Below are 14276 nucleotides of genomic sequence, written 5' to 3'. Positions count from 1 at the left end.
TATGGGACACAACATTGATCGATTTTAATTCAAGAGAAGGTTTCTCTAAATTAAAAGAGAGATGATGAAGAGAATGAAAGACATGATGAGGGTGGAAAAATTTCTGCAACCGAGGACTGCAATTAATGTACATAAGGTTCAACACCATGATGTAAATTAAATCAGATATGAAGAGCTTATTGATGAAAACATTAATGAGAAATTAAGAGAAGACTTGAAACAATAGAATAATATTTCTCTTATCTTCTCTTTTTCTCATTCACCTCTACTGTTCTACTTCATTTCTTTTGATTAATTTTATAATGAAAACAATTTTTTACTATTGTTAAAAATTAATATTGTAGATAATTCAATGTAAAATTGATTGTTTTAGATGTAGTTAATGAAAAATTTATAAACGAAAAAAGTTCAAAGGAATGTTTGGTTCTTTAGATTTCATAAGTTGTGCGGTTTAAGATTCTGAAATAAGTTTCTTTTTAAGGGTTCGTTATAATGTCAAATGTATTGATTAGTTAAAAATTTGTTTAGTATCATCATAATAAAGTTTAATGAACATCCATTATACGATTAAAGCCTGACAAAAAGGTTTGTGCATAATAGGTGTCATGTTTAAAATTTTAGAGCTTGGTAAGTACTCAATACCTAATAATTGAAAAGTCATTAATACAATATCAGTTCATCTAATTTTTTGCCAAATCAAATTTCCAAATTGGCCAAGACCTAATAACAATCATAAGAATGTGACCAAATTTATGAATCTACAATCATATAAACAAGACAAAAAAATAGAAAATAAATGAAAAAATTGATAATGAAAAAACAAAAATTTATATAGTAGAATATATTTATCAAAATTTGAGACAATGCCAATTTGACAAGGACATTTATTAAGTAGAGCCTTGCATAAGATACATGTTAAATATTTATTTGTGTTGCAACATCCTTGCTTGAAACAATTTATTCATGCACCGTGCGCCGAGGAACCTAAAGAGTAAAAATAACAAAATAATTAAATTAATAAATATATTTCTTTTGTTAAAAACGTGACAAAATAAAAGATAACGAGAGTGTTAAAAAATACCACGGCTTATGATATTAATCATCGCAAGATATTTGTTAGCATTTTGTCTCTCTACAATGTTTTACACACTTATCAAAATCCTCATTTAGACGTTGTCCGATACATAATGTGTAATATCCCATATTCCCTTAAATGCTCAATTAGTTGTCAGTTGAGACCAATTGAGTACCTATGTACTATATCTTTTGTTAGTTATAACAATTGGAGCTCCTATGTGCTCTAAATGTTGTCAATTGGGACCAATAGAGTATCCGGTGAACTCTGAAGAGATTAATTATTAATAAAGAGACATACCAATATTAATAATTACAAGAGGGGACATTTATGGTAACATTAATAATTGGTCAATTGGTGTTGGAAGATGAAATATCAATTGAGATATTTTGTTACTACTTAATATTATATATTATATATATTATATATGTAATGTAGTATGTGTGGTGGAAAAGAGAAGAAGAAAAGAAGATATATCAGAAAGAAGAAAAGAAAGGAAAGAAAAGAAAGAAAGGGAAGAGGAGAAAAAGAGGAAAAGAGGAAAAGAAGGACAAGAAAGAGGAAGAAGAGGAGAAGAAGAAAACTCATGGGAGAAGAAGAGGAAGGAAACCATGGAAGCACCATCATCATCTCATTTTCAGCATCACCAACTTCATCTTCTTCTTCTACTAGGTGAGTTCTTAGATAGTTTTAGCATTGGGGGAAAATAATCTATATTTGTGGGGTTAGGGTTTGTGTGAATTGTGCCGTATCCATGCTATGTGTTGATAAAAGAGGAGTTATTTAAGGAAAAGAAGTGGAGTTATTTAAGGAAAGAGGTTACTGAGAATTAATGGAAATTGGAATTTTTCCCTTTCAAATATTCAATACTAATCGATTGGGGTCTCTAACTCTGGGTTCTAATGTACCAGATCTTGTAGCACTTACTAACGAGGCGCTATCAATTAGTATTATACAAAAGAAATCTATTATAGACACTAATATAATTAGATCTGCTATTCATAGACAAACTTGGGATTTTAGATCTCAGATAATAGAGATTCAGGATCATGGAATCCTTGTTTATCAGCTAGGAAGGGTTGTTTCACAAAATCTACTTCTAAGTAATTGCTCTATAGATCCTATATCTATCTATATGAAGAAGACATCGTGTCAGGAGGGGGATTCTTATTTGTATAAATGGTATGTCGAACTTGGAACAAGCATGAAGAAATTAACTATACTTCTTTATCTTTTGAGTTGTTCTGCCAGATCGGTCGCTCAAGACTTTTTGTCTCTACCCGGACTTAATGAAAACAATGATGGGATTCCTTCTTATAGACTCCTTGAGAATGATTCTGATCTAGTTCATGGGCTATTAGAAATAGAAGGTGCTCTGCTGGGACCCTCCGAGACAGGAAGTCGGTTGGAGAATGATGGAGTGCCATTGCTTCTTCGGTCCGAACCAAGAAATCCCTTAAATATGATTCAAAATGGGTTTTCTTCTATCGTTGATCATAGATTTCTCTATGAAATCTATGAATCGGGGTTCGAAGAAGGGGAAGGAGTCCTCGACACGCAACCGCTAGAGGAGGATTTATTCAATTCCATACTTTGGGCTCCTAGACTGTGGCGCCCTTGGGGCTTTCTCTTTGACGAAGGGTCCAATGAATTGAGATTTCCCTATTGGGAAGGGTCATTTCAGGACAAAGATGATAATGATTCGGAGGTCTTGCAGGATGGAACGATGCAGGACCAGACACGAGTGAGATCTTCCAACGAACAAGGGTTTTTTCAAATAAGCCAATTCATTTGGAACCCCCCAGATCCACTCTTTTTGCTATTCCAACAGGATCCTGTGTTTTCACATCAAGAATTTTCTCCAGATGAAGAGATGTCAAGGATACTTTTGACTTCCCAAACCAAGAAAAAGGATTGGAAATATCTAAATGAAAGATGGTTTACGAAGAATATGCGAGAACAGAATTTGAAATTCTTGAGTAATCAGGAGAGATGGTTTAGAACCAATAGTTCAGTATCAAATGAATTTTTTCGTTCTAATACTCTATACGAAAGTTATCAATATTTATCAAATTTGTTCCTATCTAACAGAACCCTATTGGCTCAACTTACAAAGACATTGTTGAGAAAAAATGGCTTTTCCCAGACGAGATGATTGATACTATCTGTTCCAATAACGAACGATTGGTTTCACTGAATAATGAAATAAAATAGATACTTTCTTTCTCGTCGTCTCAAGTTGATATTAGGGGATCTTCTCAATTGAAAGATCCCCTAATATCGATAATCCATATTGCGGTTGACCAGGCCTACTTGTTTTGAAGCAAATAAAGAGATCCATGGGGTGATTTTTCCTATTCCGATATTCATGACCAATAAGTACATAATTTTCTTTCTTTTCGGATAGATCCTGAAAGGAGAAAGAAGGTTGGCATGCCAACAGGCGTCTATTATGGAATTCACCCGACCCGAGAGTACAGTACCGATTTTTTTAATGTCGAGTGCCAAAGTCATTGAATGCGTAAGTCACCAATCTCCTAAATCGAATATAGAATCTACTTTATCCGTTGGTTTACGGGGATTGCAGGCTATAGATATTCCATAATCTATTCTATCTATATTATATATTATATAGATAGAAATCTATCTTATTTATATTATCTATATATATATATTTTATATATATATAGATAATATAGATAAGATAGATTTCTACTTTTATTGATCACTCCTACTAGATATCAAACACAGCTCTGTACTATACAAATCGAATTGATATGATATATAAAGTATAAAGTACAATAAAAAGAAAAATGCGGATATAGTTGAATGGTATAATTTCTTTTTTGCCAAGGAGAAGACGCGGGTTCAATTCCCGCTATCCGCCGTTACTTCTGTATTGAATAGTATATTTCAATATATTTTTTTTAATAGAAAAAAGTGAATTCCAATTTTTATCAAAAATGGTGCGGAGACGGGATTTGAACCCGTAACCTCAAGGTTATGAGCCTTGCGAGCTACCAAGTTGCTCTACTCCGCGATAAATTGAATGTGCCCCTCCACCATATGGGTACAAATAGAATAAACCATTTATACGGAATGGTCAAGGGACCGTACTATGATTGCAGATTATCCATCAAAAAGAATAAAAAAATGAAGAGAATTTTTTATTCTTACCAACTCGATCTTGTTGCACCGGGCAACAAACATTGGTGAACCATTTCTCGAACTGCGTGTCGAGATAATCCAAAGTGTCGATAATTACCCCGTGGTCTTCCGGTCGCAAAACAACGTCGATGAAGACGTGTAGGTGCACTATTACGCGGTAGTGCTTCTAACTTTCCCTGAATTTCCCAGCTCTCACTTAACGACCGAGCTTTTCTCATTTCTTTTGTTGGATATCGTCGAATCAAATAAAAAATTTCTTCCAATTTTTTCCTCTTCTTCTCCCTAGCAATCAAACTTTTCTTTGCCATGATGATTCATTTCTTATTACTATCCATAATTTTTTCCTATTCTTATTCCTCGAAATCAAACTTTTCTTTGCCATGATGATTGATTTCCTATTACTATCAATGCTAGAAGTCGGATCCTAGATGTAGAAATAGAAGAATTCTTCATACAAAGAGATTAAATTTTTGCAGATACAATAACGAATCAAATTAACCAAATTTACCTGATGTAGAGGCAATCAAGAAAGCTGCATAAGTAAATATATAACCTACCGAAAAGTGGACTAATCCAACCAATCTTGCTTGGACAATCGAAAGAGCCACAGGTTTATCTCTCCATCGAATCAAATTCGCCAAAGGTGTGCGTTCATGAGCCCATGCTAAAGTTTCAATCAATTCCTGCCAATATCCGCGCCATGAGATTAAGAACATAAATCCAGTAGCCCAAACAAGATGTCCAAATAAGAACATCCACGCCCAGACTGATAAACTATTCATACCAAAGGGGTTATACCCATTGATAAGTTGTGAAGAATTTAACCATAGATAATCTCTTAACCATCCCATCAAATAGGTTGAAGATTCATTAAATTGTGAAACATTACCCTGCCATAATGTAATGTGCTTCCAATGCCAATAAAAAGTAACCCATCCAATGGTATTTAACATCCAGAAAACTGCCAAATAAAATGCGTCCCAAGCAGAAATATCACAAGTACCACCTCGTCCCGGACCATCGCAAGGAAAACTATAACCAAAATCCTTTTTATCCGGCATTAACTTGGAACCACGTGCATCTAAAGCACCTTTTACTAAGATCAATGTAGTTGTATGTAAACCAAGAGCAATAGCATGATGAACCAAGAAGTCTCCAGGCCCTATTGTTAAGAATAGAGAATTACTATTCTCATTAATAGCATTTAACCAACCCGGCAACCATATGCTTCGCCCCGCATTCAGCGCCGGACTATTCGTTGAAGATAAAAGTACATCGAAACCATATGAAGTTTTACCATGAGCAGATTGTATCCATTGGGCAAATATAGGTTCGATCAAGATTTGTTTCTCTGGAGTGCCAAAAGCAAGCATGACATCATTATGGACATAAAGTCCCAAAGTATGGAACCCCAGAAATAGGCTGGCCCAACTTAAGTGGGATATGATAGCTTCTTTGTGCTCTAACATTCTTGCCAATACATTATCTGCGTTCTGTTCGGGATTGTAATCTCGAATAAAAAAGATAGCTCCATGAGCAAAAGCCCCTGTCATAATAAATCCTGCAATGTATTGATGATGAGTATATAACGCAGCTTGAGTAGTAAAGTCTTGTGCTATAAACGCATAAGCAGGTAACGAATACATGTGTTGAGCTACCAAAGAAGTAATGACCCCTAACGAGGCTAGAGCAAGGCCTAATTGAAAATGAATTGAATTATTGATTGTCATAAAGACCCTTATGTCCACGCCCCAATCTACCCCCCGGAGGAATATGTGCTTCTAAAATATATTTTATACTGTGCCCAATACCGAAATTAGTTCTATACATATGACCACCAATGAGAAAAAGAATTGCAATAGCTAAATGATGATGGGCCATATCGGTAAGCCATAAACTTTGCGTTTGAGGATGGAATCCCCCGAGAAGTGTTAGAATGGCAGTTCCCGCGCCTTGCGAAGTACTAAATAAATGATTACTAGAATCGGGGTTTTGAGCATAAAGATTCCACTGACCTGTAAAAAGTGGCCCTAATCCTTGAGGGTGAGGCAATACACTTAAGAAATTATTCCATCGAACATATTCTCCTCTGGATCCTGGAATAGCCACATGGACTAAATGCCCTGCCCAAGCTAAGGAACTGACTCCAAATAGTCCTGACAAATGATGATTGAGGCGGGATTTGGCATTTTTAAACCAGGAAACGCTCGGTTTCCATTTCGGTTGTAGGTGTAACCAGCCCGCTAATAAGGATATGAAAGAAAGAAATAATAGAAAAATAGCTCCAGTATAAAGATCCTCATTAGTACGTAAACCAATTGTATACCACCACTGATAAACACCGGAATAGGCAATATTCACTGGGCCAAGAGCACCCCCTCGAGTAAAAGCTTCTACAGCCGGTTGACCAAAATGGGGATCCCAAATTGCATGAGCAATAGGTCTTACATGTAAAGGATCCTGTACCCATGCCTCAAAATTTCCTTGCCAAGCTACATGGAAGAGATTCCCGGAAGTCCACAGAAAAATTATTGCTAATTGTCCGAAATGAGAAGCAAAAATATTCTGATAAAGACGTCCCTCAGTAATATCATCATGACTCTCGAAGTCATGTGCGGTAGCAATACCAAACCAAATACGACGAGTAGTGGGGTCCTGAGCTAAGCCTTGGCTAAACCTTGGAAATCTTAATGCCATAATGCTTTTCAAATCCTCCTAGCCATTATCCTACTGCAATAATTCTTGCTAAGAAGAATGCCCACGTTGTGGCAATTCCACCCAGAAGGTAATGTGTTACTCCTACAGCACGTCCCTGTACAATGCTCAAGGCTCTAGGCTGAGTAGCAGGAGCAACTTTTAATTTATTATGAGCCCAAACGATGGATTCAATAAGTTCTTGCCAATAATCACGCCCGCTGAATAGAAACATTAAACTAAAAGCCCATACAAAATGGGCGCCTAAGAAAAAAAAATATCCACTTTTTTGTATTATACTTTTATATTCACAATGAAATATAAAAGTATAATACAAAAAAGAAAGGTTTATTTTATTTTCTATTTATATTACAATAGATAATATATAGAATAGAAAATGGGGCGTGGCCAAGCGGTAAGGCGGCAGGTTTTGGTCCCGTGATTCGGAGGTTCGAATCCTTCCGTCCCAGGGGAAACCGATTGATGACATCACCGGTTTTCTTCATGAAGGCATAAAAAGGCTTCTTATATATAGGGGGGCGGGCGATTGGGTCCCGTTAGTAATATGTTCGAATCCTTCCGTCCCCCGGTGATGATATCACCGGTTTTCTTCATGAAGGCATAATAAAGGCTTCTTATACGTTTCTAGGGGAGGGGATATATTGTTCATCTAAAGTTGCTCAACCTACATATTAGGAAAAAGTCAATAAATAAAGTTTATCCATAAATACCGTAGACCCTGTGAGCTTTTTTACTTATTTTCAATTAGTATATTTAGAAAATATACTAATTGAAAATCGAATTTGATAACTATTCTAAAAAAAATTATCATCCAATGACTATTCTATTCATCTATAATATTTTCATTCATCTATAATATTTTCATGTAAATGGAGTAAAAAAAGAAAGATCTATGCAAAGAAAGTGGTTCAATTCAATGATCTTTAATAGGGGTTTAGAATACAGGTGTGGTTTAAGTAAATCAATAGATAGTTTTAGTCCTATTGAAAATAACGGTGTAAATGAAGATCCATCTAGTTTAACTGATATGGATAATAACATTGATAGCTGGAAGAACAATAGTGAAAATTCTAGTTATAGTCATGCTGATTCTTTAGCAGATGTCAGCAACATAGATAATTTACTATCTCATAAAAAAAATCAATTAGGGATAGTAATAGCAATATATATGACATAGATTATGCTTATGATACTAATGATACTAATATTACTAAATATAAATGGACTAATAACATTAATCGTTGCATTGAGAGTTATCTTCGTTCTCAAATCTGTGAGGATATTGACTTTAATAGTGACATTTGCGATAAGGTCCAAAGTATAATTTTAATAAGGAGCACAAATGATACAAATGATACAAATGCGATATATGATCCATTTGATATATCCGATACAAATGATACAAATGAGATATACGATCCATTTTTTATATTAGATATAAATGATACAAATGATATATATGGTATATACGATCGAGATGATATATATGAGACTAATATAAAGGATATATGTGAGAGATATAGTGAGATATATCCTAGAAATAGAGAGAAGAGTACTTTTGTTCCAATAGATTATAGTGATCCCAATTGTATGGAAAAATTAGCTCGTTTATGGGTTCAATGCAAAACTTGCTATGGACTCAATTTTAAGCAATTTTTCCGACCCAAAATGAATATTTGCGAACACTGTGGCGAGCATTTGAAAATTAGCAGTTCAGATAGAATCGACCTTTCGATTGATCGAGATACTTGGAATCCTATGGATGAAGACATGGTTTCTGTGGATCCCATTCAATTTGATTCGATTAAAGAATTGGGTTCGGAGGAAAAAGACCAATCTTATATCGATCGTCTTGATTCTTATCAAGAAAAGACAGGATTACCGGAGACGGTTCAAACAAGCACAGATCAACGTGAGGAAATCAATCCGTTGTTCAAAGATATTATGAATCAACTTGACTTGTATTTGCAAACTGCGAAAAATCGTGTGGATTCGGAAGAGGAAGAAGAGGAAAAAGACCCATCTTATATCCATCGTCTTGATTTTTATCAAGAAAAGACAGGATTACCGGAGGCGGTTCAAACAGGCACAGGTCAACTAAATGGTATTCCTTTAGCACTAGCTGTTATGGATTCTGAGTTTATAGCGGGTAGTATGGGATGCGTAGTGGGTGAGAAAATCACTCAGTTGATCGAATATGCTACCAATCGACTTTTACCTCTTATTATAGTATGTGCGTCCGGAGGAGCGCGTATGAAAGAAGGAAGTTTGAGCTTAATGCAAATGGATAAAATTTCTTCTGCTTTATATAATTATCAAATCAATCAAAAGTTATTCTATGTAGCGATACTTACATCTCCGACTACTGGTGGGGTAACAGCTAGTTTTGGGATGTTGGGGGATATCATTATTGTCGAACCTAATTCAACCATTGCATTTGTGGGTAAAAGAGTAATTGAACAATTGTTGAATAAGGAAGTGCCTGAAGGTTCCCAATCGGCTGACCTTTTATTCGACAAGGGCTTATTGGATGCAGTCGTACCACGTCATCTTTTAAAGGAGTTTTTAACTGAGTTATTTCAGTTCCATGGTTTCGTTCCTTTGACTTAAAATTGGACTGAAAATGAAAACTAATGCAGACATTTTATTTATGTTTTTCAAATTTGATGACGAGATCCAATCCGAGTAGATAAGAGGCTATGGCTATGATACAAAAATAAAATTAGAACACACAAGAGTAAAGTAATAAGATAAGAATAAAAAATAATGTGTATAAATAAAATATGAAATTGAGGTATCCCATTTTATGATAAACTTACCATCCCTTTTTGTTCCTTTAGTAGGCCTACTATTTCCGGCAGTTGCAATGGCTTCTTTATTTCTTCATGTTGAGAAAAGACTTTTATTTTCCACAAAAAAATCAACTAAATATATGAAAAAGATAACTCAGAATATTCGAAGGATTACTATATATATAATATATCTAGTAGTCCAATTTTTGTACGATGGGACTGTAGAGGGTATGTATTATAGTAACTGTTTTATCGCTTGTTTTTGCTAGAAAATTAGTTTGTTGGGCAGAAGGTCTTCCTGCATATCGTTTAGAAGACTCATGGATTGCCTTTGTAGCAGGGTCCCAAAACAGTTTCACTATTTTGTGTGGTTCTTTCAAATTTTTACATTCATTTGGGAGGAAGTTTTTCGCTTACATTCAGATGAAGTTGTCCAGTGTGCCACGAGAAGAAAGGGTCAGGCTGCTTTTGTATGCAATTGTAAAGATCTTTCTAACGTTATATCGAATGAGATTTAGTTGTCGTTCCGGCTTTTCTGGAAGAGATCGTTGTATTATTCCCAGAGTTCCTATGGACGCTAGTCAGTGCCTCATACAAAAAACTAACCCAGATAGTAATGATGTCCTTTCTATGAAAACCAGAGAAAGAGAAAAGGGGACCATTCCCTTGAGTTCTGTTAATGCTAGTCCTCCACGCAACCGTCTAAAAAAAAGTGTGGAGTTTCCCAAATTATTGAGTGGACGAATAGAAAATGTTCCACCGAAGGACGAATAAAAAAGCGAGAATAGTCTATAATATATCAATTTATATGAAAAAATTACAAATTTATATATTATAAGCTAAGCTGCTCTATTACTTGTATTTACTTGTAATAGAACTTATGGATTGTTATTATATATACAGTTGAAAAATAAGATGAAACTGAGGACGAAAAATGGCATAAAAGAAAGCATTCATTCCCCTTCTATGTCTTACATCTATAGTCTTTTTGCCCTGGTGCATCTCTTTTACATTTAAGAAAAGTCTGGAATCTTGGATTACTAATTGGTACAATACGAAAGAATCCGAAATTTTCTTGAATAGTATTCAAGAAAAAAGTATTTTAAAGAAATTCCTAGAGTTCGAGGAACTGTTCCTCTTGGATGAAATGCTAAAGGAATATCCGGAAACACGTTTACAAAACCTTCGTAACGAAATCTACAAAGAGACCATCCAATTGATCCAGACGAACAACCAAGATCATATCCATACGATTTTGCATTTCTGTACAAATATAATATGTTTCCTTATTCTAAGTGTTTATTCTATTAGGGGTAATCAAGAACTCATTATTCTTAACTCTTGGGTTCAAGAATTTCTATATAATTTAAGTGACACAATCAAAGCTTTTTCTATTCTTTTCTTAATTGAGTTCTGTGTAGGATACCATTCGACTGGTGGTTGGGAACTAATGATTGGGTCTGTGTATAAAGATTTTGGATTTATTCCGAATGATCATATTATATCTTTTCTTGTTTCTATTTTGCCAGCCATTTTAGATACAATTTTTAAATACTGGATTTTCCGTTATTTAAATCGTGTATCTTCGTCGCTTGTATTGATTTATGATTCAATTCCATTCCAGGAATGACTGAAAAAACGACCCACTGATCCAATTCTAATATTTGTTTTTTTTATATAAAAGCTAAACATTCCAAATTTCACTTATTCGTTTTACTCGTATTCTTCCTATAATATAGGAAGAATACGAGTAAATAGCAGAATCATGGATAGGGAACTGAGTAACCTACCTAATCTTATTGTAGAAATTTTCAGGATCAAGGATTGTACCATGCAAACTAGAAATGCTTTTTCTTGGATAAAGAAAGAGATTACTCGATCTATTTCCGTATTGCTCATGATCTATATAATAACTCGAGCACCCATTTCAAATGCATATCCCATTTTTGCCCAACAAGGTTATGAAAATCCTCGAGAAGCTACCGGCCGGATTGTATGTGCTAATTGCCATTTAGCTAATAAGCCCGTAGATATTGAGGTTCCACAAGCGGTACTTCCCGATACTGTATTTGAAGCAGTTGTTCGAATTCCTTATGATATGCAAGTGAAACAAGTTCTTGCTAATGGTAAAAAGGGGGCTTTGAATGTAGGAGTTGTTCTTATTTTACCAGAGGGTTTTGAATTGGCCCCTCCTCATCGTCTTTCGCCCCAGATTAAAGAAAAGATAGGTAATTTGTCTTTTCAAAGCTATCGTCCCACAAAAAAAAATATTCTTGTCATAGGCCCCGTTCCTGGGAAAAATATAGTGAAATTACCTTTCCTATTCTTTCTCCGGATCCTGCTACTAAGAGAGATGTTTACTTCTTAAAATATCCTCTATACGTAGGCGGGAACAGGGGAAGGGGTCAGATTTATCCCGACGGAAGCAAGAGTAATAATAATGTTTCTAATGCTACAGCAACAGGTGTAGTAAACAAAATAATACGAAAAGAAAAAGGTGGATATGAAATAACGATAGTAGATGCATCAGATGGACGTGAAGTGATTGATATTATACCGCCAGGACCAGAACTTCTTGTTTCAGAGGGTGAATCTATCAAACTTGATCAACCATTAACGAGTAATCCTAATGTGGGTGGATTTGGTCAGAGGGATGCAGAAATAGTGCTTCAAGATCCATTACGTGTCCAAGGTCTCTTTCTCTTCTTGGCATCTATTATTTTGGCACAAATCTTTTTGGTTCTTAAAAAGAAACAATTTGAGAAGGTTCAATTGTCCGAAATGAATTTTTAGGAATGTGAATTTATCAACATATTAAGCTGGTAAAAAGAACTCCATTTTTATTGATAAATTCTGTAAAGACCATTGGTTCTTTCTAGTTTTTTTATACTATATTTAGAGAATTCCTTGTACCGTACAATTAGTCAGTTATAGTATGTATATTGTGAAGAAGACTATAGAATTAATTCGAACCATATGATTATGTTGCTGTTTTCAGATTTTCATGTTCTAGAATAGAAATCTTCGAATTTCTATTGTAATAGAATTAACTCAATACTAAACCTAAAAAATAGGTAGGTACAAAATATTAAGTAAAGTAGAAATAGAAAAGGGGAAAACAGGATTCTAGGATGGATAAGTTGTCTTTTCCTAGAGTCTGATTCCTTATTGTTTATGTCGAAATAGATACGTAGTGAAGGAATGGACAAACAAAAAAGAGCGGGAATTGAATTCACCAAATACAAGTTTCTTAATTAACTTCAAAAAAAAAAAAGAATTGAATCATGAGTCTATATTAGAAATATATTTCTAGTAAGATTCCGTTTTCATTCAGATCCTAAAAACAGGATCTGGAATTTTTTGAAACATAGAATAAAGTTATCTATTGACTGACTTACAAAAATATTCTGATTATGAAGAACTCAACGGGACCCACTTGAATTCATCAAAGAAAGAGTGGATCCCTGTTGAGTTCTTATGCTTTCATTTCGAAAACAAAATTCATGCGATTATTACAAGGATGATCCTAATCCGGAATATGAACCATAAAAGAAAATACCAATTAAACCGATCACAACAATACCAGCTACAGTACCTATTATCCAAAGAGGAATTCTTCCAGTAGTATTGGCCATTTATCCCACTTTCCTCCACATTTGATCAAGTAGTCAGTCATACTAGAGACCTAAACAGTCATACATAATTATGAAATGATATCCTTCCGAATAGGATAAGAGAATTCCTAATATATATATATATATATATATATATATATATATATATATACTATTCTCTTTTCTTCTATTAATTGATTAATTAATTGAAGAAATAATTTGAGAATAAAACAGCAAGTACAAAAATGAGTAATAAACCCCAGTAGAGACTGGTACGATTCAATTCAACATTTTGTTCATTTGGGTTTGATTGTGTCATAGCTCTATAATTCGGATTAGGTTTATCGTTGGATGAACTGCATTGCTGATATTGATCCCAAAAAAGAAACGGTGGGTACCGCTAGTCCGTGAACAGCCAACCATCGTACTGTAAAAATGGGATAGGTCCTATCTATGGTCATTGGAGCCTCCTAAAAAGATCTACTAAATTCATCGAGTTGTTCCAAAGAATCAAAACGGCCAGTTATTAAAGGAATTCCTTGTCGGGTTTCTGTAAAATACTCGTTTGGACGGGGGCTTCCAAATACATCGTAAGCTAAACCCGTGCTGACAAATAACCAACCCGCAATGAATAGGGAGGGTATAGTAATGCTATGAATAATCCAGTATCGAATACTGGTAATAATATCAGCAAAAGAACGTTCTCCTGTGCTTCCAGACATGCCGAGCTCCACATATTCTTATACAGTCAAAGGGGGATCGATTCCATAAAAGATCAGATCAGTAAGTAGAAATTTACTGAAATTGAATTTTTGTGTTACGATCGTCAATGGAGTACCAAGGGTCTCTTTCGAGTAGACGCAATCAGTATAGCTATCCTTCTTGGAACACAGCAACGAAATTTCACAATCA

General features: G+C 34.7%; 2 protein-coding genes, 1 non-coding gene and 3 pseudogenes across 3 annotated transcripts; 4 read left to right on the top strand and 2 right to left on the bottom strand.

Annotated features, from left to right (window-relative positions):
- The first annotated feature begins 1907 nt into the window (after nucleotides 1–1907).
- On the top strand, nucleotides 1908–3230 carry LOC127110594 (protein Ycf2). The gene has a single exon (XM_051046153.1). The coding sequence runs from the start codon at nucleotides 1908–1910 to the stop codon at nucleotides 3228–3230; it is 1323 nt and encodes a 440-aa protein (XP_050902110.1).
- An 809-nt stretch (nucleotides 3231–4039) lies between these two features.
- Nucleotides 4040–4114, bottom strand: TRNAM-CAU (transfer RNA methionine (anticodon CAU)). Its single transcript has one exon. It is a non-coding gene; the product is annotated as a tRNA-Met (tRNA).
- A 376-nt stretch (nucleotides 4115–4490) lies between these two features.
- LOC127074612 (photosystem I P700 chlorophyll a apoprotein A2-like) lies at nucleotides 4491–7209 on the bottom strand (annotated as a pseudogene).
- Nucleotides 7210–8319: 1110 nt separating this feature from the next.
- LOC127074603 (acetyl-coenzyme A carboxylase carboxyl transferase subunit beta, chloroplastic-like) lies at nucleotides 8320–9947 on the top strand. Its single transcript, XM_051015937.1, has 2 exons — nucleotides 8320–8774; nucleotides 8958–9947. Exons 1-2 carry the CDS (start codon nucleotides 8549–8551, stop codon nucleotides 9566–9568), a joined length of 837 nt encoding a protein of 278 aa, XP_050871894.1. The 5' UTR covers nucleotides 8320–8548; the 3' UTR covers nucleotides 9569–9947.
- Nucleotides 9948–10684: 737 nt separating this feature from the next.
- LOC127074595 (chloroplast envelope membrane protein-like) lies at nucleotides 10685–11380 on the top strand (annotated as a pseudogene).
- A 133-nt stretch (nucleotides 11381–11513) lies between these two features.
- Nucleotides 11514–13027, top strand: LOC127074587 (cytochrome f-like; annotated as a pseudogene).
- Nucleotides 13028–14276: the final 1249 nt, after the last annotated feature.

Source organism: Lathyrus oleraceus, chromosome 1, assembly GCF_024323335.1.
Source record: "Lathyrus oleraceus cultivar Zhongwan6 chromosome 1, CAAS_Psat_ZW6_1.0, whole genome shotgun sequence".
NCBI lineage: Eukaryota > Viridiplantae > Streptophyta > Magnoliopsida > Fabales > Fabaceae > Lathyrus > Lathyrus oleraceus.
Note: the sequence above shows the minus strand (reverse complement) of the source record. Positions and strands in the feature narration are given on the sequence as shown.